At 45.8% G+C, this 26720-nt stretch overlaps 1 protein-coding gene across 2 annotated transcripts; it reads right to left on the bottom strand.

Moving 5' to 3' along the window:
- Positions 1–1505: 1505 nt before the first annotated feature.
- On the bottom strand, positions 1506–25944 carry GRIPAP1 (GRIP1 associated protein 1). Of its 2 annotated transcripts, XM_081276829.1 has the most exons (26): positions 25865–25944; positions 23376–23442; positions 23175–23236; positions 22132–22158; positions 21182–21289; positions 16863–17013; positions 15932–16116; positions 15684–15731; positions 15019–15050; positions 14882–14929; positions 14651–14750; positions 13201–13278; positions 12892–12984; positions 12054–12188; positions 10323–10418; positions 9841–10053; positions 9598–9711; positions 8621–8698; positions 8422–8517; positions 8261–8317; positions 8053–8152; positions 5965–6095; positions 4121–4243; positions 3885–3978; positions 2893–3047; positions 1506–2084 (listed from the first exon to the last, which is right to left on the bottom strand). In XM_081276829.1, the coding sequence occupies exons 1-26, from the start codon at positions 25904–25906 to the stop codon at positions 1992–1994; spliced, it is 2526 nt and encodes an 841-aa protein (XP_081132955.1). In that variant the 5' UTR covers positions 25907–25944; the 3' UTR covers positions 1506–1991. The 2 variants fall into 2 exon arrangements, with proteins under 2 accessions (XP_081132955.1, XP_081132954.1); XM_081276828.1 differs by lacking the exon at positions 12892–12984 and having other exon boundaries at positions 25865–25935.
- Between the last annotated feature and the right edge of the window lie 776 nt (positions 25945–26720).

Below are 26720 nucleotides of genomic sequence, written 5' to 3'. Positions count from 1 at the left end.
CCAGAGGCCCCCACCCCCACCCGCCTGAATCAGCAGCACTTAGCAGAACAGATCGATGGGGAGGCGTCTGTTAATGGCCCCAGAGCGGAGTGCCATGGGGAATGATGCAGCGCTGTGTCCCCTCCCTGCCCCCCAGGCTGTGGAAGGGCAGGAGAAACTGGGGTGCGAGGGTTATTGATGGGGGCTGTCTCTCTCCAGATGGACAGGCCTTTAAAGCCACCCCCTAGGAGTGTGCCACAGCCCCAATTTTAAACTTCTATCATGGGACTGGAGCATGCATTTTCCACTGTCTTGCGATATGAAATGTGGGGTACAGGGAGTGCAGACAGGGACAATTCAGGCCCCACCCCCCAGTCCAAGCAGGTTTCATGCCAAGGGGGCAGGAGCCCTTATCTGTGCACACCCAGTGACTGCAAATCACATCACATCCTCTAGAGGGCTCTGCTCCTGGTTGGCAGGAGCACAGAGTATGAAGAGTCTATGGCAGGCATAGGTGGGTTCAAACTCAAAACTTTGCCACATTTGCTATGTCCTTGAGAAATGCCTTGCATTGTTTCTTTGGCTGTCAGAATGGAGTTATCCCTACTTGACAATGTCATTTGGAGCATTAATTGAAATGATGTGAAAGGGGATGACCCAGGGCCTGGCACAGATGATTTCTAATCTTAGATAACTAAAGTTGTGTGATGAGGGCACAGTAACACAGGAAGTGTGTAGCCTTTCAATCCATTTACCAACCCATTGGATTCCTCCATTTGCTCACTTATTACACTCTTGATTTGTCCACCCTCCCATCTACATAAGCAATCACTCTACCCACCCCTCCACCTATTTAGCCATTAATCCACCAACCCACTTGCTCATCCATCTGTATGTTCACCCTATCCAACTATTCACCAACCTATCCATATGTATCAGTATCCATTCATCTGTCCAATCACTCATCACTTATGCACCCACTCTTTACCCTCCCTATTTGTTAGCTTATCCACCGATATAGTCCCTTATTCATCCAAGAGTTTATTCCCAACCTGTTCATAAATCCAACCATCCAGCTACATACTCAATTCATCCACTCAACCATTTGTCCATCTATACATCATCTGTCCATTTATATATCCACTTATCCATTCTCTAGCTATCCACTTACTGATCCATCTATCCATTTATTCATCCGCCAATCCACCCATCCATTTCCCAACTTAGCCAAAATTGATCCATGCAAACTTCCACTTATTTATCATCAGTCCATCCAACCACTTATCCATCCTCCCATCTGTCCACTGATCTATACCACAAACCCACGCACATCTACCCACATACATATATCTGCAGATATTTATGCTCCACTTAGTTTGAGAGGTTGGTCAGGTGACAAGTGAGTTGAGGTTGGAGGAAATAATAAAGTTGCAGTCATAGAACTCCCTCCCCAATGCAACAGAGTGACCTTCTGACCCCCAGAACATCCCCCTTGATTGAAAAAAAAAAATGAGACCAGACAGTCAGTGGGTGGGCCCGTCTGGCCAGATGGTATTTTGGCTGCACAGCCTTTATACACACACACACACGCGCACACACACATACACGTTGCTGTTGCTAGAACGCTGAACACAGACCACACCCCCACCCAACACCCCCAATCCCAAGTGCAGAGTAGTCAGGCTTTCAGACATAAATTAAAAAATAAAATAAAATAAAAAAGTGTTGGTCTCTGGGAGGGAGAGCTCATGCAGAGATGGAGGCAGATCTCCCTGGGAGCCTGGGCCAAGGAGAAATCCCTACCCCTTCCCTGGAGATTCCCACTCCCGGGGGGGGGGGGGCCCTCTGCCCTGACCAGGTCATTTACACCAGCCATCAGGCCTCTAGCCCCTTTAATGTCCAGTCTCCCAAACTACTAGATTTGGGTGTCAGCCCCCATTTCCCTCCATAGCCCAAGGGAGTAGCATCCTGGGAGGTGACAAGGGGAGGGAGTGAATGCAGCCTGCAGGTCTTTAGCTGGATTCTCCAGGCTCTAGGTCTGGGTCAGGTGACCCCACGCACTCCTTGCTGAGTCGTACAATTTCCTGGGACAGAACTTCCATGTCCTAAGAAACAAAAAAGCCATAATGGGCCAGAGAAGTAGGTAGGGGAGGCTCCTTCATTTCCAATGGTGTCTGGCCTGGTTTGGGAAGGTTCTTGGAGTTCACAGAGCCTTCAACAGAAGGCTGGGCATGGAGAAGATGGGAGCTAAGGAGATGTAGTGGGTCACCTGCTGTGGCCCAGTGCTGCCAGAGGATATAATTGTCACCCTCACCACCTTGTCTTCTACTAAATGTGAACTTGCTTCTCCAAGGTAGGAGCTGGGTCTGACTCCTTTATGAATCCCCCAGAGATGGGGGAAATATTTGGGTGAAAGAGATGGGCCAATGGACATGTAGGTAAACACATCAGGGATCTATGGCAGGCAAACAGGTGCACAAATGCATTGTGAAGAGGCCATAGGGAGGACAACAGGTAGGGAGGCAAGTCATCTGGTAGGTTGGCAAGGTAAGACAATGGGTGAGTGAGGAAAGAGAAGGATAGGTCAGGAAATGGTCTGAAGACCTGGGAAAGATGATTAGATAGGTAAAAGAGTAGGTATATGGACAGATGAATAAATGGTTGGGTGGGTGGATAAATAGATGGATGGATGGGTAGGTGGAAGAAAAGAGAGACGAGTCAAAGAATAATAAGTTGACCCAAAGATGAAAGATGGGAGCATGAAAGGGTGGTGTATATAAGAGTAGGAGAATGGCTGGGAGGACAAAGTGACTACTTGGGTAAGTGACTACAGGGACTGGCAGAAGACCTGGGGCTCTGTGGCTAGGGAGACATGTGGTTAGATAGATGGGGAGGCTAGTAGGCTACACTCGCCTTGTGCAAGTGCATATTCTTGGTGAGCTGCTCCTCCAGCATGTTCTGCAGCTTCTTGTTCATCTCCCGAAGGTTCTCGTCTCCTGGCTTCACTAGGTCTCTCAGGACGCTGCCCAGCCCGCTGCGGTCTGTGTGGCCTGCTGCCACAGACACATCTGCAAGGGCCCAAGCTGAGCACTACCCCCTCGGCAGAGCCGGAGGAGAGATGGGCAGAGCCAGAGGAGAAAAGAGGGGAACAGAGCAGAGGGGAGGGAGAGAAGCCATGTTATGTAGGGGGGTGGAGACTTTGACATGTGAAACCAAGCTTTGTCACTTATTAGCGATGTGACCCTGAAAATGGGGATAAATATCTAAATCATGGAGTTGGAAAGATGCATGACTGCATGCAAATTATAGAGCACACAGTAAACCCTCAGCACATGCCAGTAGGTATTGTTCTGCTAAGGAAAAATCGGGGGGAGAAGAAGGTTTGAAAGAAGGAGCAAAAGAAATAAAGACAGAAAGGAAGAGCAAAGGGGAGAGAAGGTAGGAGACAGGTGGGAGAGGAAGAGAGGGTGAGGAAGGAGGGAGAAGAGATCAGAACCACAAAAAGAATAAAAATACAGAGAATTAAAACTTGTGGAGGCAGAACAATATAGCCAGTAAGAGAAGGTGAAGGAGAAGGGTCAGAAAAAAAAAGATACAAGGAGAAAACAGAAGGGAGAGAGGGGAGGAAGCCGAGACATGGTGAAAAGAAAGGAGACAGAAGACCAGAGAAGCACATTAGAGGAATGGGGAGTAAAGGAATAACAGGCACACAGAAAAGGGGAGGAAGAAAGATAAAAAGACAGTTTCCTTGCTATCCTCTCCATGGGTTGTAATTTTGTTAATAGATGCACTGAGTTCCAAGAAGAGAAAAGCCACAGCATACATGGAAAATGACTAAAGTAGTACTTGGAGAGCCAAGTAAAGGCTGGATGGCAAGGGGTGAGGACAGGGGAGGGGGCACTGACCGATTCGGCTGTCCATGACATAGGTCTCAATGATGGCGCTTTTCCGGCAGAGGTCCTCTGCCATGGAAGCACTGCTCACCTCCAGGTGCTTCACCTGCAAAATAGCCCATCCCACATCAGACCCCTCAACTGCACATGATCACCCATGAGGAGAGGAGGAGGGCCTGACCAGACACCCTCCTCACTGCCTGGCCAAGAGCACTTCAAATGGGGATAAGCAGAGAGACAGACAGTACCTTCTCCTCTAGCATCCATTTCTCCTGCTGTGTTTCTGCCAGCCGTTGGAAGAGCTCAGCCACTTCCTCATCTGACAGTTCAGCTGGCCGAGGGGGCTGGGCCTGAGGGCTACTGGATAAGGACTGCAAGGAAGAGGAGATAGTGACCAGCCCCAGATTCATCACTGCCCACCCCAGACACAAGTCAGGAGCTGGAGTTGGATGGGAAAGTGTGGGCCCTGTGGCTGGAGCTGTTGGTCAGTCTTGGCACCCTCAGAAACTCTGTGTTCCCCTTGGTCTAAAGGCAGGTAGAGAATAACTACCAAATCAGAGCCTTACTGAGAAAATTAAGGGAGATACATTAGCAAATGAGATCTTTTAGCCAACAGGAAATGGAGGTGAAAGCTGAAAAAGCACCACTAGTAAACAAGTAAAAAAATTCAAAAGGTAGGACACTTCTTATAAGTCAACTGGCCTGGTTTGTTCCCAAGATGATGTCACAAAAAAGGGACCAAAAGAAAGCTGGGCATGATGGTGCTGCCTGTAATCTCAGAGACTTGGGAGACTGAGGAGAATCACAAGTTTAAGGCCAACCTGAGCAATTAACAAGGCCCTAAGCAATGTAGCAAGACCCCTTCTCAAAAATAAGAAGGGCTAGGGATGTGGCTCAGTGCTCACGTCAGTGGCTCGGGTTGAATCCCCAGTACCACACTAGATTAAAGGGGGAGAAAATAACGAGATGATGTAACATGTGCTCTGAAATGGAATGCTGATTTTCAGTTTTCAGAAACAGCAACAAAGAACATTTTGGGGCCAACTAGAAAAATATGATTAAGGTAAACTAGAGTATTAGATAAGATGAAAATTTTTAAAATGGGGAAGGTAGAAACCAGGTGAACCAAAACATGTTCTTAGTGCCATTTAGGATTTTAAAATGAGGGATCTGGAAGGTATGAACTAAGTTTTTATTTAGATCAAGGTTTCACTATGTTGTTCAGGCTTGCCTTGAATTCCAGGATTCAAATGATCTTTCCTTGCCCTTCTGAATAGCTGGAACTGCAGATGGGCAACACTGTGCCCAACTTGAACTGAGAATTTATAATAATGACCTTTGGGTGGTAAAATCTTTACTCACTTGTTTTTGTTTTGTTTTGTTTCTTTGTTTTTTGGTACTAGGGATTGAATTCAGGGACACTTTACCATTGAATTACATCCCCAGTCCTTTTTTATTTTTAGACAGCACCACACTAAGTTGCTGAGGCTAGCTTTGAACTTTTAATCCTCCTGCCTCAGCCTCCTGAGTACGTGGGATTACTGGAATGCACCACCATACCAACTTTTTTTTTAAATTCTATAATGTACACATACTATTTATGGAATGATAAAAAAAATTCCAAATAAAACTGGCTAGCAAGGAAACTGACATAACAGATAGCAATAATAATGAATAATAAGTGTGATTTGGAAGAAGGGACCTCCTACATGGGTAGATACACTTACTACACAACACATACTTTATGGCTCCCAGAAAGGTGGAATTAGCTGACAAATGCTGAAACATGATGGTCAAAGAGAGAAAACGATTGGCCTGTCCCCCATGTAACAATCCAAGTTGATGAGATTGGGAAGAACTTGTCAAAAAAAAAATGCATGTGCCAGGGGATTGGGTTGTAGTTCCAGTGGTAGAGCATGTGCTGACATGCCCAACGCCCTGGGTTCAAATCCTAGCACCAAGAAGGAAAACAAAAATGCTTGTGCTAGACTCAGAGTAGATGGCTGCAGCTGAGGGAAAAAATAGGGGGATGCCCCAATTCCAGATTTGAGGCAGGAAAAACTGGGATTGCACACTCTTCCTTGTCCCTTACCCTGGCTGGAACAGCTGAGCTCTCCTTTTCCCGCAAGATCTCCCGGTAGCTGAAGGAGGAGATGCTACTGCTATCTCCTGTCTGGGTCCGGCTTGGTGAGTTCATCTCAGAAAGAACCAGCTCCTCAAGGCCTGGAAAGTGGAGGGAAGAGAAACTGAGCCCATCCCCCTGGGTCCCAGGGCACCAACTGGCAGGAAGAGGCAGAAAATAGATTTGAGAGATGGAAGGAGGCAAAGAGACACACTAGGGCATGGGAAAGTCAGAAGCAGACAGGACAGGGAAAGACAGTGAAAAAAAAAAAAAACAGCTGTCTCAGTTGGCAAATACACACAATAAAAGAGAGCCAAGGTGAAAGAGGCCAGGAGAAATAGGGGATACCTGGGCCTCAAGTAGTATTAGCACTCAGAGTTGGGCATGAAGAAAGGAAAACAGAACCCTGGAGAGGGCATAGGGCACACTCACACACAGAGAAATCCCCAGAGGGACAGGAAGTTAGAGCAGATGATGGAGACGATCAGAGACCCTGGCAAAAGACATGGAGCAGAGAAAAATGATGGAGAAGCCAGGCTTGGTGGCATGCATCTATAATCCCAGTGACTCAGAAGGGTAAGGCAGAAGGATCACAAGTTTGAAACCAGCATCACCAATTCAGCAAGACCCTCAACAATTTAGTGAGAAACTGTATCAATATAAAAAATAAAAAGGGCTGGCAATGTAGCTAAGTGGTAAAAGCACCCCTGTGTCCAACCCCAAGACTGTTAAGAAAAAGAAAATGATGGAGACAGACTCATAGCCATGCACTAGATCTCAGTTCCATTTAATGGACAAGATGGAGGTATGGTATACCATTCTAATCTGTTCTGTGCCTCTTAATTTGTAACAAAACAGAAACAGAAACAAAATTCCTGTTATAAAGAGGTGACTTCAGGAAACTGAGTACCTCACAGAGAAATTGATTTGAAATGAGATAACATTCATTTTGCCATGTACTTAAAACATGGGCATTGAATTTGTGCCACTGCTCTTGTGGCTGTTTCTCAGTGTCAGGAAGGGTATGTTAATAGCACACCCCAAGGGCTCTCTAGCATGGGTGGGGTGCTGAGTGAGGTTCCACATGTACCCTGAGTGGGAGAACAAGAGAGCGAGTTTTCTCTGAGGCTATGGTCTGAGAGATGCAACAGAGTCATCACTGCATCTTACTTATTTCAATGTATTTATAGGCCACCCCCATCCAAAAAAGGCAAATACAAACCTAATTTTTATGTCTGTCTTTGCCTTAAGTGGCAGAAATAACATGAATTGGATTTGGTTGTATAATAAAACAGTACAATGTTGCCGCTTGCATGGATGTCTGTCTCCCTAGCTCCACTGGGAGTTCCTAGAGGGGAGCAAATCAGGGGGCTTTGTTTCGGGAACCCTGGACTTGACTGTGGACATTTATAGAAGGAGAGAATGGATACAACAGATTTAGAAACACTGAGTGAGGTATAGGAGTGTGTACGTGGGGGTAGTGGGAATGCAGACAGAGAGAGGGGATAGAGAAAGAATGAGATAAATGGACAGAAAGAATAAAAAGTGGGCTGGGGATGTGGCTCAAGCGGTAGCGCGCTCGCCTGGCATGCGTGCGGCCCGGGTTCGATCCTCAGCACCACATACCAACAAAGATGTTGTGTCCGCCGAGAACTAAAAAATAAATATTAAAAAAATTCTCTCTCTCTCTCTCTCCCCTCTCTCACTCTCTCTAAAAAAAAAAAAGAATAAAAAGTGGGGAACAGAAAAGGAGAGATGTAGAGAAAGAAGGCAGGCAGGGAGATAAAGGCAAACTAAGAGGAAAGGGAACAAATGGAACACAGAAACATGGAGAGACAACAGAGAAAACAAAGAGAGAGAGAGAGAGAGAGAGAGAGAGAGAGAGAGAGAGAGAGAGAGAAAGAAAGAGAGAAACAGAAGAAAACAGGTAAGAGTTCAAGAGGGACAGAAGAAGCCAGAGAGCAGGATCAACGGGGGTGCAAGAAGGCCCCGGGACCCATATGCCCAGGCCCTGGCTACCCTGCACCGTAGCCTTCTCTTCCTGTCCTGGTGCCTCACCAGAGCGGCTCTTGCTATTGGTGAGGATGTCCTGCAGCCGCTCCTGCAGCTTGTCGGCCCGTTTTCGCTCCAGGTGCAACTGCCGCTTGAGGTCTTTCAGCTGTGCAGGGACAGGGGGAAGATGAGGGTTGAGGGCCAGGGGGCCCATAGGGAAAGGAAGGGCATACATGCCAGGAAAGGGCTGTACGAGGGGACCTCCCCATTTTACCGCAGCACTGCCCTTCTTCTCCAAGATCCGCTGCCCATCCACTGTATCCTTCACCTCCTGTCAGGTAAAGGCAGCATGGCTGACAGATGCCAGAACAGCTGCCTGCAGCACACCCCCTCTTTACCCAAGGGTGTGTCTGGGGCCATAGAGGGACCATTGACCTGCTTCAGGTTGCTAATAGTCTTCAAGTGGCCATCTCGCTCCTCCTGGGCCTGCTGGAGCTGATCGCGTAGACCCTGTAGATCCTCCTCCTTGCCCTGCAAAGCAGAGAGTAGCTCAGGCTGCAGATTGGGAAGCCTCTGTACTCCCTTGAAGGCCCTTCAGTACCCCGAAAGAGGAACATCATCAAAGGAGAAGCACCTTCAACTCAGCAGTATGCTGCTCCTGGCACTGCTTTAGGGCTTCCTCTTGCTCCTGCTGCTGCTGCTGTAAAGATTCCTACAAGACAAGTCCTGGGTCTGGCCACAGCCCCCCAGAAGACATTATGCCCAGTTTAAAGGTATACTGCAGTGGGGCCCTTCAGGCATGCAGAAAAGAACTTCTTGCAGGAAAACACCACATGCCCTTAGGCAGAAGTGTTACATTTAAGCCTGTGCCATTCATATAACTCTAGATTTGCATTTACATTTTCTTTTATTTAACAACACATAACATAACACTTACTACATGCCAGGAATATTCAAAGGGTTTTACATATATTAACTCATCTTCCCTAATTCTCCCATAATCCCTAGACAGTAGGCATTATATTTATTTATTTATTTATGCTGGGAATTGAACGAAGTCCTCATGCACCCTAAGCAAATACTCTACCACTGAACTACACCCCCAGACCCTATTGTTATCCCTTTTCTACCAAATATGAGAACAGGTCACAGAGAGGTCAAATAACTTGCCCAAGGACACACAGCTAGCAAATGGCCCAGCCAGAATTCAAACCCAGGCAAACTGGCTCTGGTCTGTGCTCTTCACTGCTGCTTGACATTTCCTCTTATGTATTGTCCTGAGTTTTCCAGAAAATGGCAATAAAAGCTCCTGTTCAAATCAAATCAGTATATCACAACAATTTCCTGATAGAAGTAAAATTCCAGGAAGAGCAGGTGCCTTTTCAAATCTGCACAAAGGCGGGGTGGCACTGCACACCTAACATTTTGCCTTGTCTGTTGGCCATTCCTTGGTCTACTCTAGAAGGCTGCTATTAAGCCAGCAGGACTGTGGCTATAGACACAAGTCCAGGACGTCTCAGAAAGTTCTAGGTCCTGACCACTTCTGCACCCTGGTTTGGCCTGGGTGCCCCATAAGCAGCCTCTATGTCTCACTGGGCACCACCAACTCACCTCAGCTTCCTTCAAGCGCCGTTCAAACCAGCCCTTGGCTCCATCCATGGAGTGTACCTGAGCCTGAAGTTCTTCCACTGTCTGCTGGAGAGTCTCCAACTCCCGTGTTCGGGCCTGGAAGGGGCATCCAGGGCAAGGTAGGCTGAGGACCAGGCACCTCACACATGCCATTCATTGGCTCATCAACAACACTGTGGTCCCCAAGGTTTGGAGGAGGAAGGGCATTATAATTTACCCACCCACCTTCTCCTCCCGGATCTGCCCACGGAGCTCCTCCTCCTGCCGCTTTTTGTCTTCATGCAACTCTCGGAGCTCACGCTCGTAGCGGGCACGCACCCCCAGCACCTCCTTTTCATGCCTTAGTCGGACTGCTCCCAGCTCTTCCTTGTGCTGAGACTTCTCCTGCAGCGTCTCCATTGCTAGTTCATCCAGCATTGCCTTGCGCTTCTCAGCACTCTGGGGGGGGGGGGTCAGAAGGATGGGCCAGAAGGATGGCAATCAACCTCCTTCCCTAATACTGGAAAAGGGCCACCACCCTGTCCCCATGGCCAAGGAATTAGCCAGACACCCCTCTCTCAGTCCAATCAATTTGGCTGAGTCACTCTCCCATCCTCAGAAAATGGGTCATTTTCTTCCCCCCCTCATTCCCATGGATTTGAACATATTACATCCCCCAATTTCCTTGGACTGAGCCAGTCCCTCCACCTCTCTCCATGGTGCCCTACCTTCCTAGCCTCCTGGAGTTCCTGGATCAACTGCTCCTTCTCCTGCCCTATTTCTTGAAGTTGTTCCAGAAGGCGACTATTGGCCCGTAATGACTCCTAATGCAGGAACAAAGGGGATGAGTTTGATGAAGAGCTAGTAGGTGCTGGTTACCTGGGATGCTTCTGGTAGATCATCTCCCTTTCCATTGGTCAAGTGAGTGTTATAATCTCAACCTCTACACAACTAGTTGCTCCCCAATATTTATTCTCCCATACATTCCTAGCAACAGAGTTTGTGGTTGGGTACATGATGGTCTAGCAAGCATTACCCCTCTTCCTTCAAAGTTAGGTGTATCCATGTGATTTTTTTCTTATTTTATTTTATGAGACAGGGTATTGCCATGTTGCCCAAGCTGACCTCAAACTCCTGGGCTCAAGGGATCCTCCTGCCTCAGCCTCCCAAGTAGCTGGGCTACAGGCTGGTGTCACTACTCTCAACTCATGTGATTACTTTTTATGTATGAAATTGGTTGATGTAACTTAGGTTATGCGTTTTTTTTTTGGTACTGGGGATTGAGATCAGGGCCTGGCACATACTAGACAAACACTAAGCTACATTCCCCAGCCCTTTTTATCTTATTTTAAGACAGGATCTCACTAAGTTTCCCTGGCTGATTTCAAGCTTGGGATCCTCCTGCCTCAGCCTCTCAAGTAGCTGCTATTAGAGGTGTGCGCCACCATGCCTGGCAGGTAGTGCTCTTAAAGGAAAGGGGAATACTATTCCCTGCCCTATTTCCTTCTTCCTTCAAGATGGAATGCAAAAATGATGGTGGAGGAGCTTGAGCAACCACCCTGAATGCCAAGATAGAAGTCTTGTGTTGAAGGTGGGAGAAGAGCAATAGAAAAAGAATGAGGGTCACTGATGATTGCAGAGCCATCACTCATCCTTAAACAACCTACTTGGAGTTTTACATGAAAGAGATTTAAACTTCCCTCTTATGTGGGGCTGAGGTTGTGGCTCAGTGATAGAGCACTCGCCTAGCACTGGGTTCGATCCTCAGCATCACATAAAAATAAATAAATAAATAAATAAACAAACAAATAAATAAAGGTATTGTGTCCATCTACAATTTAAAAAAAAATTTCAATTAAAAAAATAAATAAATAAATAAATTTAAAAAGTTTATTAAAAAATAGAAAAACACAGGTACAAGCCAGGCACAGTAGTACATACCTATAATCCAAGTTACTCAGAAGGCTGAGGCAGGAGGATTACAATTTCATGGCCAGACTAGATAACATAGCAAGATCTGTCTCCCCCAAGGGAAAAATACAGGTGTACTAAAAATATGATATAAAACTACTTCCAGGCTATATGTATAAGGTATATACAAAACAAATGAATTTTGTGGTTAGACTTGGGTCCTATTCCCAATACATCTTGGTAAGTATATGCAAATATTCTAAAATCCCCAAAATCAGAAATCTGAAACATTTCTAATCCCAAACAGGTTGGATAAAAGACACATAATCTATACTATGGAATCAGAATGTATATCCTAATGAACTGAAGAGGCCCAGCTTCGGAGAAGCAAAATGATTTGTGCCAGGACATATGGATACTAATAAAGTCAGGGAAACAGCCTGGAATCTAGGTCCTCCTGACTATATAGTCTCCCTACTGCACCTCTTGGGGATTCCACTGAACCAGTACTAGGGAACTGTAAGACAGACCAGAGCCAGAAGTATCACCTGAAGCTGGGAGTTGAGGTCATCTTTCTGTCCCATGAGATCCTCATACTCAGTTTGCCGCTGCTGTAACTCAGCTGCTAGCCCAGTGGTCTGTTCCCGGAGCATATTCAGTTCTTGTGTCTTTGCTGTTTGGATCTGCAGAAAGTGTGGTGATGGGATATGGAGTGAAGGGGCCCCAGGGACCCAGGCATGAGGCATGGGCCTCTCAGTTCCAGAAAGGCATGAAGAAAAGTAGAATGAGAGAAAATTTCAAAAGAAAAACAGTGAGGATAATGTATAAATGTGGTATATTCATGCAATGGAGTACTTCACAGTGATAAAAGAACAAACCCAAGCTATATTTGGATAAACCTCATGTATACAAAGGTGCCAGAAAGTAGCCAAAGACAAAGTAACATTGATTCCATTTATATAAAGTAAGAGCCAATGAAGTGAATCTATGTTGCTAAAGTCAGAATGATGGTTATTTCTGAGGGAGTATTGACTGGAAAGGGTAAAGGGGACCTTCTAGGATACTGAAAATACACTATTTTTTGATCTGGGAGGTGGCTACGTGGAGACAGAGAAATAGGAAGACTGAGAGATAGAGAGAGAGAATTCACTGAGTTATACACTTAAGATTATTGTATTTCATTCACTTTACTGGAGAGAAACTAGAATGTCAGAGAAGCAAGGATGGATGACTAGAGAGAAGAGGGCTGGAGCCAACAGAAAACAAAAACAGAAACAGGTACCAGAAAACAGCATGGTATCCAAACACCCTGCCTGGGTATGGACCAGAAAGAAGAGAGATGGGAGAATGAGGAGGGATCAGCAAGGGCTCTCATGTGTCCTGTACCTGCTCCAGGGCAGCCAGGCTAGTCCTCAAGGCATTGTTCTCAGCCAATAGCCCTTCCACTTGTTCCTGCGCATCTGCACTCTGGATGGACACCTGGCCCCACCCCCACGACAGGTGAGAGCGGGTCCAGAACAGGAAGGCAGGACCTACCCGCAGCCAAGAAAGAAAGGAAACAGACAGACACACGGACCACAGACCAGGACTAGGAGAAGAAAGACCCCAGGGACCTGCCTACCTGTGTAGCACCCACTCACTCAGGCTGCCAACTCCCTCAACCTCAGATCCCCAAACCCACCCAGTACAACGTACCTGATCTTGTAGGGCCCTCAAAGCTGCTGCATGCTCCAGGCGCTCTCCCTGCCGCTGATCTCTTAACTCTGCCAAGCTCTGTGGGTACCAGGAGGTCAGGGGAGCCCATTCCAGACCTCAGCCACAACTGAGGTACATATAACCATACAGACTCCCTTTTGAGTAACCAACAGTGTGTCCCCAGCACTTGTGAGTTTTGGACTACCCATCAAGGATGTCAGGTTCACCAGACTCCAGGTCACAACCTGAAGTGGCCTTAGACACTCTTGTACCCTCTATCCCATCCTTCAAGCATGTCAGATACACCTAAGCTCCTGGTCTTAGCTCTTGGAGGACTCAAACTCCCCTAGCTCCCATCCATAAGATGTCTTACACTAACTCAGATTCCAGCTTGGGAGCCCCAGATTTTCAAGATGCATACAAACCCCAGGAATCACAGATGTGGTCAATATCTAGGAACAATAGCTTTACTCAGACTCCAGGCCCTGACTACCAGGGGTTTCAGAAACACTAAAACCCCCATGTCTCAAGTTTCCAAGGGTTTTGGATCCACACAAACTCCTAGTTCCAGACTCTAGAGGTCTCAAGTTCATACAATCTCCTAGTTTCCAGCTCCTAGAGAAGTCTCAGACTTACTCCCACCACCCATTACTCTAGTCCCCACTCTCTGAGGATCTTCAGAGACAGATCACTACCAGGTCCTGGGGCATCTCAGCCTTACTTAGACTCCTGTAATAGCTCCCATATTCCCAGTTTCTAGGGGCCTTAGTACCATGAACCACCATATTCCCTTCTCCAATGGACTTATGACTTACCCCTTCTAGAAGAAAACCTAGAGGCTTTAAAGTCAGCCAGCCCCCAACCATCAAGAGCCACAGAACCACCTAGACTTTTATACCAGCCCCTGAAGGTCTCAGACTGACCAGCTTTTTGTTCACTTTCCCCAGGGGTCTCAGGACCACCTAGCCCATGCAACTCCACTTCCTAAACACCTTAGACCCAAACTAACCTCCAGACCCTGAGAGTCTCAAATGCACTACACCTCTAGTACCAACTGTCCCATGCCCTAGGCCTCTGGAGATCCCAAATTTACTGACACCCCTACTCTTAAAGGTCTCAACATCACCCAGTCTCCAGGAAGTTCAGACTCACACCTATTACTGGTCCTAAACCCCAGTGGTAGTTTCAGACTGATATGAACTTGTGATACACAATCCCCCAAGTCCTCAGTCCCAGGGCCTCTGATCCATACAGACCCTTATCCCAAATCTTAGAACTCTTGGGGCTCCTAAGGTCCTATTTTTCTACCTCCTGGGGAAGGCCTAGGCCCATCCAATCTCTGAATTTCCAACATAGGAAATACTACAGACTGCCCAGCCCGTCTCCATGAGCCACAGACCTCCCCAAACAAGAGTCCCCACCCCAGGGATCTCAGGACTGAGCTTCTCACTTGATTGGCAGCCTCAAGTTCCTGCTGCAGTTTCTGGGTACGAGCCAACTGAGCCTTTAGATCAGCTTCCTTCCGCTGTTGTAACTCCTCAATCTTGTTCCTGGGGGTGACAGGGATAGGGCACACTGGATGTGGCTCAAGATTCAAACTCCTAGTTTTGCCCCTGTGATCTTCAGGTAATTCTGCATGGAACAGTCTCTGTCTACCAGTGCTCCCAATCCTGGCAGTTACCTGCTGTCATTAAATAGTGTTTCCTTCTCTGTCTGTAGACGGCAAAAGCTGGACACAGAAAGACAGACATAGATGGGTCAGTTTTATAAGTCAGTGTCCCTTTAGGCTCCTAAAAACCATATAAAAAGGAAGTGTACCTTTCTTGTTTCTTTTTTAGTTTCTCAGAGAGCTGGATGGGAGGGACAAAGGGGAGTAGACAAGTGATGAAAATGACAATTATATTAACAACGACAAAAATTAACTTAATATTTTCACTGCACCCTTTCTGAAAGACATGATTTACTTATGTTATCCTATGGAATCCTCAAAATAGCCCTGAGAAGTGACTACGACCAGTCTTACAAACTGGGAAACTAAGTCTCAGAAAGCATAAGTAATTTAGTTGCCTGGCTGGTCAGCAGCAAAAGCATTATTTTCATTTAGATCCCTTGGGCTCCAAAGGCCAGCACTTATGTCCTCTAAATAGTGGCCAATAGCCACACCCTAGAATGGTTAGTCTGGGAGGCCTAGAAATCAGGATCCTAACTGGTTATCTTAATGCTGGACCGCTAGGTTCTAAAATAAGAATAAGGAATCTGTAAATGCTTGGATAAATGAATGAATGGGCAAAGTTGGGAGGAGACAAAAGGGATGGGGCCTGACATGCACAAAATAGAGTGGGGCCACATTAGCCCATTCCATATTGAAAGTAACTCTGAAAGATAAGTGTGAGTCTCTCCACTTCCCCCATGATGAAACTGAGGCTCTGAGGGAGGCACAATGCTCCTTTATGCTATGCCAGGAATAAGCTGGGCAGCCCCACCTTAGCGAGTTCTTCCTGCAGCCTGGATGTTTCAGCCTGCTTTGAGCTCTGCAAGGAAAGATGAGGGATGGGCTTGTTGTTACTAAAGACAGGGGAAGGCCTCTGCTTTGCCTTGTCCTCCTGCCTCCCTCACCCCTTCCCTTCTGCCCACGAGATGGTGATGTCACAGACATCTCCGTGGGACCACAGGCAGAGCCAGGGCATCTGCCTGCCTCCAGACATCCCAGCCACAACAGACCCAGGTTTACCTCCAAGCCTTGCAGCTGCTCCCAGAGCAATCTCTTTTCCTCTTTCTCCATTTCCCATTTCAGCTCCACCTCTGTCAATGGCATGGGGGCCATGATAGTGGGAGTGATGCCCCCTGGGGGGTCTCCTTGGCCTTCACTGACAGCTGAAGACTTCACAGTCTCTTTCCCATAGCGCTCCTGCAGGGCTAGTGGGTTGAATAAGAATATATGATGGAGTGCTATGTATGTTTATGATGGATGAGGTAGTCTCTGAAGTTCCTTGCCATGCTTCAAATAGAGGGAAAACTGGCCTTCAATCCTTCAGGTCACAGAAACCCTGCTCCAAATGCCCACAAGCACCATTCATGCCTTTACAAATCCTACCAACCTCTGAGATCCTGTCTGCCACGCTCTATTCCCCTACTTATAGCTAAATCCTTACTATAAACTCAGAATACCCATCCACATTCTAGCAAGTCTCCCTCCAATCATGGAACTAGCATCCACCACCAAACAAGCCCCAGCTGTTCACCAAGAGTCCATGCATTAGGACCTTCCCACAATATACCAAACTGTCTTTCAGATTTTATCCCAAACCCCACCTATGATCTGAGCTCCTTCATTCACTTTCTTCACTTAGTAAATAGATCCCTTTCAACATTCATGCTGCTGCTCTCTAACATTTGCTAGGGACTAGGCCCTGAACCAAATGCAGATTGATACCAACTCTTTCTACTTCCATCTTTCAGGTAGCAGCCATCACTGTGTATACTGTGCAGATAAGGACCCTTTGGCTCAGAGAGGTAAACTGGCCTGTCCAAAGCCACACAGCAGTTCTTAGCAAGGCCAAGCCTGGCCCTAAAGCCCTTTTCCTTCCCCTGAGAGGCAGACATTCTTCTATGTTTCACTCAAGTTTTGAGATCCCTACATACCCAGGAGAGCCTCTACATACCTGCCACATTCTTCTGCAAGGCTGTGTTCTCTGCCTGCAATCTTAGCAGCTCCCCATCCACATGGGGTCCAGCTTGGATAGTGCCTGTTCCAGTAGCCCCTTCCTTTAGTTGCTGGTTCTCCCGTTCCAACTGCTCCATCTGGCTGCAGAGCTGAGCAGGGGAAGAGTAAGGAAGCACAGAAGCAGCAAATCAGAACACTATTCACCGAAACATATATAGCACTTGACCACGCAGTTAATAATTCATTTAATTCCGATAAAGAACCTATGACATAGGTGCTCTCACACTTTACAGATAAGGACACTGAAGCACAGAGATGTTAAACAACTTCATATTCACACATCTGTTTAGCAGAATCAAAAAGGTTGAGAATGATGAGAACAATTTCCCCTTTGCCTATTCCCAACATCTCAGATAAACTCTAAGACCTCACACTCCTCTGGAAATTGTCAGTACCATGGATAGTCCCAATGCCATGACTTCTATAAACAGCTCTGTGTCCTGGGTCTTACGCCCAGGGATAGTTCCTTCTCAGCTCAAGCACCATAGAAAACTTTAAGAGTATTTCCAGGGCCAGCACTGCTTATAGCTCCTGCCTTGCTAGCTCCTGGCTTTGGAGAGTAAACAATAAAAATAAAACTAAGCCAGCCCCCTGTTCACTTCCTGACTGAAATACACTTCTCATAGAAGTTCCAAGATGATACCTTGTCCCCATTTTCAGGGGATAACATTGAGGCCCAGGAAAATTTTTATTTTTATTGACTGGGATATTTTCTATCCCAAACACTATTTCTTTCACCTAGTTCTTCAGATGATTGGCTTCTGTGCATCCTTTAGTGTTCTGCTCAGATGTCACCTTTAACATAGTATCCCATGGGCTAGAGATGTAGCTCAGTGAGAGACCACTTGCATAGCCTTAGGGCCCTGAGCTCCATCCACAGAACCAAAAAGAAAAAAATTGGTATCCCTCAACATCTAAATTCTACTCTATCAAAGCACTGCATTCACTTCTTTCTTGTCTGGTTTTAATCACAATTAAATTTTATTTTTTAACAGTCACAAGCACAGATTCTGAAATGAGACTGCTTGGATATGAATTTATACTCTGCCATTTACTAACCAGGTGATCTTGGGACAAATTACTTTATCTCCCTGGGGCTCAGTTTTCCACATCTGTTAAATAGGGATCCTAAAAATATCTCATAGGCTATTGCTAGGATTAAAATGAATAAATAATGTAGAGCACTTCAAATAGGAACTGGTACATAGGAAATGCCATATAAATGTCAGTTATTACTACCTACTAATTTTATTTGCTTATTATGTTATGTCTTTCTCCTAATCCCATCCCCAGAATGTAAGTTATGCAAGAGTGGAGAACATTCTGTGCTGCTCACAATTGTATTTCCAGAACACACAGAACATAGCAAGAATTCAATAACTATTTGTTGAAGAAACAATTGAGCTGAAATATCTTGGCAAACAAGGGGTGGATACAATCAATGCCTCCCTGTGAGCACTTCCAATCCCAATGCCTCCCTGTGAGCACTTCCAATGCCTGGGAGGAATAGGAAGGTGACTATGAAGGAAGTCTCCACACCTGGTCCAGTACCCAGCCCTGGGTAGTACAGGGAAACATGAGCTAGATTTATGGAAAAATGCCTGACCTACCTCACCCCATCAGAACCAAGATACCATGGAGGCAAAAAGCATAGACAAGTAAGGCTGTGAGACCAGTGGTTATGTGAGCACCAGGGGCATGGAACTAGGGGGTGGGGAGCACCAGAAGTTAATGTTTAAAGTAGTGATGAGGCAGACCTGCAGGTCAAAACAACCTATGTGGAATTAAAAAAGAATTAAAAAAGAACTCGAGGGCTAGGGTTGTGGCTCAGTGGTAGAGTGCTTACCTAGCACAAATGAGTCACTGGGTTTGATCCTCACCACCACATAAAAATAAATAAATAAAAAAACTTGAAGCCAGGTGCAGTGGTGCAGGTCTATAATCCCAGCAGCTTGGGAGGCTGAGGCAAGAGGATTGTGAGTTCAAAGCCAACCTCAGCAAAAGTGAGGCACTAAGCAATTCAGTGAGATCCCATCTCTAAATAAAATACAAACGAGGGCTGGGGATGTGGCTCAGTGGTCAAGTGCCCCCGAGTTCAATCCCTCGTACTCCCCCCCAAAAAAAACTTGTAGTGAGAAAACCAGAGAGAAGGCTGTAAAAATGTAGCAAGTAAAGCTGGGCATGGTGGCACATGCCTGTAATCCCAGCAGTTAGGGAGGATGAGATAGGAAGATCATAAGTTCAAAGCCAGCCTCAGCAACAGTGAGGCGCTAAGCAAATCGGTAAGACCCTATCTCTAAATAAAATACAAAATAGGGCCAGGGATGTGGCTCAGGGGTTGAGTGCCCTTGAGTTCAATTCCCAGTACTCGCTATATATCTCAAATGAGAGGTAGTAAGGGCTGAGGCAGGCAAGGGCCATAGGATGGATATAAAACATTTTTTTCAGTAATGGTGATTGAACCCAGGGCCTCATGCATGCTAAGCAGGTGCTTTATTACTGAGCCATATCCCCAGTCATCTACTTGATGGCTTTTGTGTGTGACACTAAGGATCAAACCCAGGCTAGATAAGTGTTCTGTCACTAAGCTATATCCCCAACCCCAGAATATCAAAACTTAAAAAGTCAAGAAAGAGCTGGTGATGTAGCTCAATTGTATAGAGTATGTGTCTAGTACGCATGAGTCCCTAGGTTCAATCTCTAGGATTTCCAAAAAAATCAAGAAATATTTTAGAGGACTAGGGATGTGACTCAGTGGCAGAGCACCTGCTTCGCATATGCAAAGCCCTGAGTTCAATCCCCAACACTGCCAAAATAAAATATATTTTAGAGTAAGACTGAATCAATAGAAGGATAATATCATTAGCTAACATTTCCATATCTGATATTACATCCAAGGCACTGTTGTAAGTGACTTTCATACATTTATCCATTTAATCCTCACAAAGCCCTGCAAGACAAATACTGTTATCAGTATCATTTCCATTTATTTTTTTGTTCCAGGGATTGAACTCAGGGGCACTTGATCACTGAGCCACATCCCCAGCTGTATTTTGTATTTTATTTAGAGACAGGGTCTCACTGAGTTCCTTAGTGCCTCACTTTTGCTGAGACTGGCTTTGAACTTGCGATCCTCCTGCCTCAGCTTCTCTAGCTGCTGGGATTACAGGCGTGAGCCACCATGACCACCATCATTTCCATCATTTAAACATTTGGGAATGAGAATTGACTTTACCATGGTCACAGTTAGCCAAGATTTTAATCTAGGCCTAGCTGGGAGTGGTGGCTCACACTTACAATATCACTAACTAGGGAAGCTGAGGCAGGAAGTTCACAAGTTTGAGGTTAGCCTCAGCAACTCATCAAGACTGTGACTCAAAATTTTTAAAAAAATAATAAAATTTAAAAAGTTCTAGGGATGTAGCCTAGTGGTAAAGTATCCCTAGGTTCAATCTTCAGTGCTGAGGGGAAAAAAAAGTTTTTAATCTGGGTCTTCCGGTACCAGACTACATGTTTGGAACAACTGCTCACTGAACTGCCTCTCCTGGCACTATACTTGCTTAAAGGTTGATTTTTGCTTTGTTTTTTAAGGTATTAAGAAGTATTTTATCAGATGGAGCCTTATAAATACCATTTTTGCTACCAAGGGACTTTTTTCCTGAAAATATGCTAAAAATGTACAAAGAATTAGCCATGGAAACAGAAGATACATAAGAGAACAAAAAGACAAAGTCTCCAACTGCCCAGTAGTTTCAAAAGCAGCCAGGACACTAAAATCAGTGAGGATATAGAATTAACTGATCCAGGATGAATTATCTGGAAGAAGTGGAACCCCCGGCTTATGTCAGACAAAGGGAAGGAAGACAAAAGGGAAGCACTTCAAATACCTTTCCAACCCACATTAAGCATAATAATTTTAGCTAAAAATTCCCCAACACCCTGATGCTCCATACGTCAGCCCCAATTTTATGGAGACTTGAAGTTCAAAGAAAAGGAGTGCCTGGGCCAGGAACCAGCTGACCTCAGGGCTTGAAGCCATCTGATTGCACCACAGTGAAAGGCACCATCTGTCAAATCATTGCCCCCCCCAAGGGTATTTCAGGACTTGTTTCAGCACCATGGACAGTGATCCAAGGTCAGACCCTGTCCAACCACCAGTTGTTGTCAGGTCTCAGCCTGGGTAGCCCCTGCACACACTTATGCACACAAGCACACACACAGCATTCCTGTTCCCTCATTTATCCCAGGCACCAGCACCTTGCTGAACTCGGCCATAAGTGTGCTGTTCTGCAAACGGAAGTCCTCCTCCTGGCTGTGCAGCTTTGCCTGCAGCATCTCATTTTCACTCAGCAGTCCCTCGACTTCCTGCAGTGGCAGACATAGGCCAGGACTCCAATAGAGGCAGAAAAGATGAGGAGGTATGGCAAAGAAAGAGACAGAAGAAGATGATGTAGGGGAAGAGCATAAGGTACAGAGAAAGGGGTGATACAGGAGAGAAACATACAGGGAGGGATAAAATGAGAGAGAGAGAAAGATGGATAGAGAGTCATGGGGAAGTAGAAAGAAAGGAAAACAGGGAGGGAGAGACAGACAAAGAAGGGGGAGTACAGGAAAATAAAAGGAAAGGTAATAACAGGAAAGGAAAGAAGGATCAGAGAGAAAGAAAAAGAAAAGACAGGAACAGGGAGAAATCACCAGGGAAAGAACAGATCAGAGAGAGAAGTGAGAAAGTCAGGGTAAGAAATGAGTCAGGATGAGATAAAGGAACAAAGGGAAAAAAAGAAAAAAATGGAATGGGCAAGAGAAACAAGGAGTCAGAGAGAAATAAACAAACAAACAAACAAACAAAAAAAAACCATAAAAGACACACCATGACAGAGATAAGAACAGGATGGAGAAAGACAAAGAGAGGGTTGAGGAGAGAAACAAGAGTCAGAGAGAAGGAAACATGAAGACAGAGCCAGGAATAGACAGAATTAGAATAAAGAGAGAAATGGAGAAAGAAAGAAAAACACAGAGAGGCAGAATATAAGACAAATACAGGAAAACAAAGACAGACACAGAAATACATGACAGTGAGGAAATGGTAGATGCAAGGGCACACACAGAGAAAGGCAGGCCAGTATGAGGAGATCCCAGCACACAGAGGTATATTCCCACTTAGACAGAGTCTCTCAGACACATTCACCCACCATGAGCCCCCTTACCTGAGCTTTCTTGCTCTTGCTCAGTGCCTAAAGTGAGGGGTGGAAAGACAGCTAAAGTGAACAGCGATGAATATATCCTACCCTCAGTAAGGTATGGAGACTACTGTGACTAGTGTTAATGGAGGACAATGATGACATGGGTCATAGGGAGAGATTGTCTTCAACCTCAGAACTTTCTTGACAATTTGGATCCCATAGGAATAACAGAATGAATGAGTGAGTAAATAAGAGACTGAACAAACGAGAATACTGCTTTGGTGCTATAGCACATAAGAATCTTCCTTTTCTCTATGTTCTTGAGGTTGAGGTGTGACTTAGAATTTAACCCTTTACAGGCCGGATTTCCAAGCTCAGAAATTGTGGCTTTATTGCTACATCATCCAAACATGTCTATATGGATCCCTCCTATAGAACATAGAAAGTGCTTCTCAGCAGTCGAGGGCATAGTCAGGTTTGAAGAATTAGTACCCTAACAAAGAGAAGCCCAGCCTCCTGACAGTGAGATATTCTGCAATCTGTATTAGTGTTCATCCAACAAATATTTATCCAGCATGTACTACATATAACATTGTAATAAGGGGGACAGAGCAGTGAAGAAAACAAAGGAGAATCTTAAATGTCTTGAGGAGCTTTAATAGGTTATATTCTATCTCATCTTTATGGGATCTAAGAGGTGGGTTGGGTCTTATATTACCAACAGGACCAGTATAGGGATGGAAAATAGGGGGACAAAGTGGGAATGTGGGTAGAAGTTGGGATGCAGATTGAAGGCAGATTGACTTAGACTATTCAATCAAAAGTTAGTGACTAAGAATGAATAAGTAACTGAACATAGAATGAAATAAGAATAAATTAAGTTAATCAATAAATTAAGCAGGTTTAGATAAAACTAGCCAAATAAAGAGATCTCCATGAGAATTATTTAAATAACTACATGAAAACAGCATTTAATATTAAGTCTAGTTCACTGTAGGTGCTCATTGGCTACATGAATGAATCAGACAAATAAAGGTAGCAGAGAGTGGGTGGCTGGAGAAAGGTACCTTTTGAGCTTTACTGAACTCCTTATCCAGATAGGCAACCTTCTGTCGAAGACTGACAAGTTCTGGTGTGAGGAAAGCAGGGAATTGCAACCTCAGGCAGTGGCAAGGAGCTGAAGGCTCCTCCTGCCAGGCCTCTGAGGTAAAAATCTCAGCCTCTGGCTCCCAAATTCACCCCCACCTAATGAGACCCTCTTGGCTCACCAACGCCATTCTTGCGTAGTTCATCTGAAAGCTGGTAGTTGTTTGTCCGGAGTTCTAGGAGCTGAGCCTTTGGGGAAAAAAGAAGGGAAAAAACTTAGGAAAAGTGCTCTCACCCCCACCACAAGGGAACCGAGCTCCTAAACCCTATGGATTAGACTGGTACCCTCCAAGTGCTTCCTCAGCCACTCCTTATTACTTAAACATACTGCATCCTAAAATGAGCTGCCAGGCTCTGAGCCCTTGTCCCACCTCCTCCAGGTCCACTTATAACCCCAAGCAATCTCACCCCTCCAATCCACTCTGCGCTCCAGCCATCAGTGAGCACTGGCCCACACACATGCGATAAAATTTCTCTTTCTCATCTTGGCTGACTCCTTCACACACTGAACACTATCTTACCAAACCTGGAGGCCCCTGAGGGCAAGGAACAAGGGCTTGCCTTCCCACCTCTTTCCCAAGGGAAGAGGGTCTGGTATTTTCCTCCCCAACCTTCATTGAGTCAAGAGCATTCCCAGGATCCTATAACTACAAAGGTTCTCAAAACATCTCCAGGTCCCCTTCAAAAATTAAGGAAAGGGCTGGGCATGCCAATGATCCATGCCTGTACTCCCAGTGACTCAGGAGGCTGAGGCAGGAGGATCACAAGTTCAGAGCCAGTCTCAGCAAGTTAGGGAGGCACTAAGCAACTTAGCAAGACCCTGTCTAAAAAATAAAAATAAAAAGGGATGGGGATGTAGCTCAGTGTTTAGGCTATCTGGGTTCAATCCTCACAATCAAAAAAAAATAATAATAATGGAAAGGGCCAGGTGCAGTGGCACAAGCCTGTTATCCCAGTGACTCAGGAGATCACAAGTTTGAGGCCATTCTCAGCAACTTAGTGAAACCAGCAGCAATTTAGTGAGAACGCTGTTTCAAAATACAAATTAATAAGGAATGGGAATGCAGCTCACTGGGTTTAATCCTTATTACAGAAAAGGAGAGAAAAAGAAATAAGAGAAATAAAAGAATTAAGAAAAAGTGAAATTTGGGCCATTCTAAACAGCACAGTCCTTTCTACAAACCCTGTAGGGCTCTGAAGCTGGTTGGTCCCAGACTCATTCACTATCCCCTACCCCACCAGGACCTTTTTCCTCCCTCAAAACACACTAACATCTACCTCTCTTCCGCTGCTCAAAGTCAGAGGGTTTCGTCTCTATAAAACTTTTCCTGCCCCTGTCTTCACCAGGACTCAGTGATCCCTCTCCACGTCCTGGTCCAACTGGAACACTTCTTTTCACTCCCTTAGATTTCCTCCTCAACAGAGTGAAATGGTTTTCTCTCACTCACTGCACAGTAGGATCAACCTTCCTCACCCAAGGATTCCCACCTCCCAACAAGATCTCCCCAGTCGGGGTAGAATGGGATGACTCTACACACTTCAAGGTCTCTCAAATACAAAGCCTTGGGTGGGACAGTTGGATTACTCAGATCCCTTGCGAAGGTTAGGGAAGTCTTTCCAATTAATGGTTCAAAGATCTCACCCTTTCATCCCCAAGAGTCCCAGTGAGGAACAACTGTTTTCCCTCATTCAAGGACCAAAAGAATTATTTGTCCTCTCTCAGAGTTCCTGTCCTTCACCCACAGGACACTTCTCAGGATTTTCTCCTTTCAGAGACTCTCAGCAAGAAACTCTCTAGAGAAGAGCCCACTCCTGAAGCAATGCTATGGCCTTTCATCCATTCTCAAGAGTTCCCACCCTAAAAGAATCAAGTAATCATAGTACCAATTCAGGATACCTCCAAAAAGTGCAGTGATCCTTTCTCCATGTAGTCCAAGATACCACTTTTTTACCTTCTCTGGTCCCCCCCACACCCGTAGGGACTGATGGTATTACCCATTCAGGGCCTTCTTTACCCCAGGCCTAAAGGATCACCCCTAGTAAACCAATGGTACCGCCCCTTTGAGGATCCCTTACCACCAAAGGCACAGTATCTCCACTTCCCAGGAACACACCTGGGGTCTTTCCCCAATCCCCTGGCATAGTAGTATCTCCCACAAACTTCCCACCTCCCACAGGGTAATGGTATTGCCCTCTCAAGGGCTCCCCCCACCGTGACGCAAACGGCCCAACGCCAGCTTCCTTCCTCTCCAGACAAAATGGTTTCGCCCTCAGGATCTCCTTCTTTCAAAGCCCAAAATTATCATCACCCACCAATGGTATCCCCCCCACACAGACACAAAGATCTCATCCCCCCAGTTCTGAGTAAGGTATTGCCTAGTAAAGGGCACTCTCCCCTGCCCACAAGCCTAACAGAATCTAATCTTCAGAGCCCAAATATCTCAGAATCAAAGAGTATCGCCGATCACAGCCTCAGTTTCCCTTCTCCAGATCAATCCCTTAGACTCAATGTCGGTTCCAGCCAACTCATTCTCAGAGCCGGTGGCACGACCGCTCTATACCCCTCCCCCTCGTCGCCTAGCCCGGTGGTCTTTCCCACAGCGAGCGGCACCTGCATCCGCTGAAACTCCTCCTCAGACAGAGCTTGCGCCATGTTCCTCCCCCCCACCCCCCCCTTCAGCTTTATGCGCAGACGCAGCTCGTGCCTCCTGTCAGTATTAAGTTCGGACGGAACCAATGGCCAGGAATAGAGGGGGGGGAACCTAATTCAGAAGTTCAGATTTTGGGAAACGGAGAAAAGAAAACAAAACTGACAGGTCAGATGGATTTTAGTATAATGTTTTACTAGATTTCAAATCATCCTATCTGCCTTTTAAACTTCTGTGGGTTACCAGTTGTTGTGAGACATTATGGCATCCCTGTCTCATGAGTGAACTCTTCGCTAGGGAAGTGTTTGCCGACAGAAAATGACCCTTCTGTGCTACTCCTTTAATAAGAATGGTTGACTTAACCAAAGAAATGAAAGCGGAAGCTTTCCTCTGTTCTGGTTCCCGCCCTCCTTCCAATGACCCCTGAGGGGAATCCCGCCTCTGGTGAACCCCCTTTTCCCTAAGATTTAACAATGATTTTATTAACATGATGCTGTACATCATTTTAGGTAAAGGACCCTAGCTACCAAAAAATTAAAAATACCTGAGAGGAAAGAATGGCAGTGAACTAGGTGGGGGGGGGAGGGGCGCTCTATTAAAACAACAAAAACAAAAGCAAGGGCTGAGAGTGTATTCCAAAGGTAGAATCCTGCGTTCTGGCACCTGGAGGGTGGAGGAGGGGACCTGAATGATGAAACATTCAAATTAATACTAAAATGCCAGAGCTCTTTTTTTTCTTTGATTCAATGAACTTTATTGAGATACATTGTTTATCTCACCCATTTGCCAGGCATGGTGGTGCACTCCAGTAAACCCAGT

This window comes from Spermophilus citellus (assembly GCF_964194105.1).
Source record: "Spermophilus citellus genome assembly, chromosome: X".
NCBI classification, from domain to species: domain Eukaryota; kingdom Metazoa; phylum Chordata; class Mammalia; order Rodentia; family Sciuridae; genus Spermophilus; species Spermophilus citellus.
The sequence above is the reverse complement of the archived record's forward strand: the minus strand, read 5'-3'. Positions and strand labels throughout refer to the sequence as shown.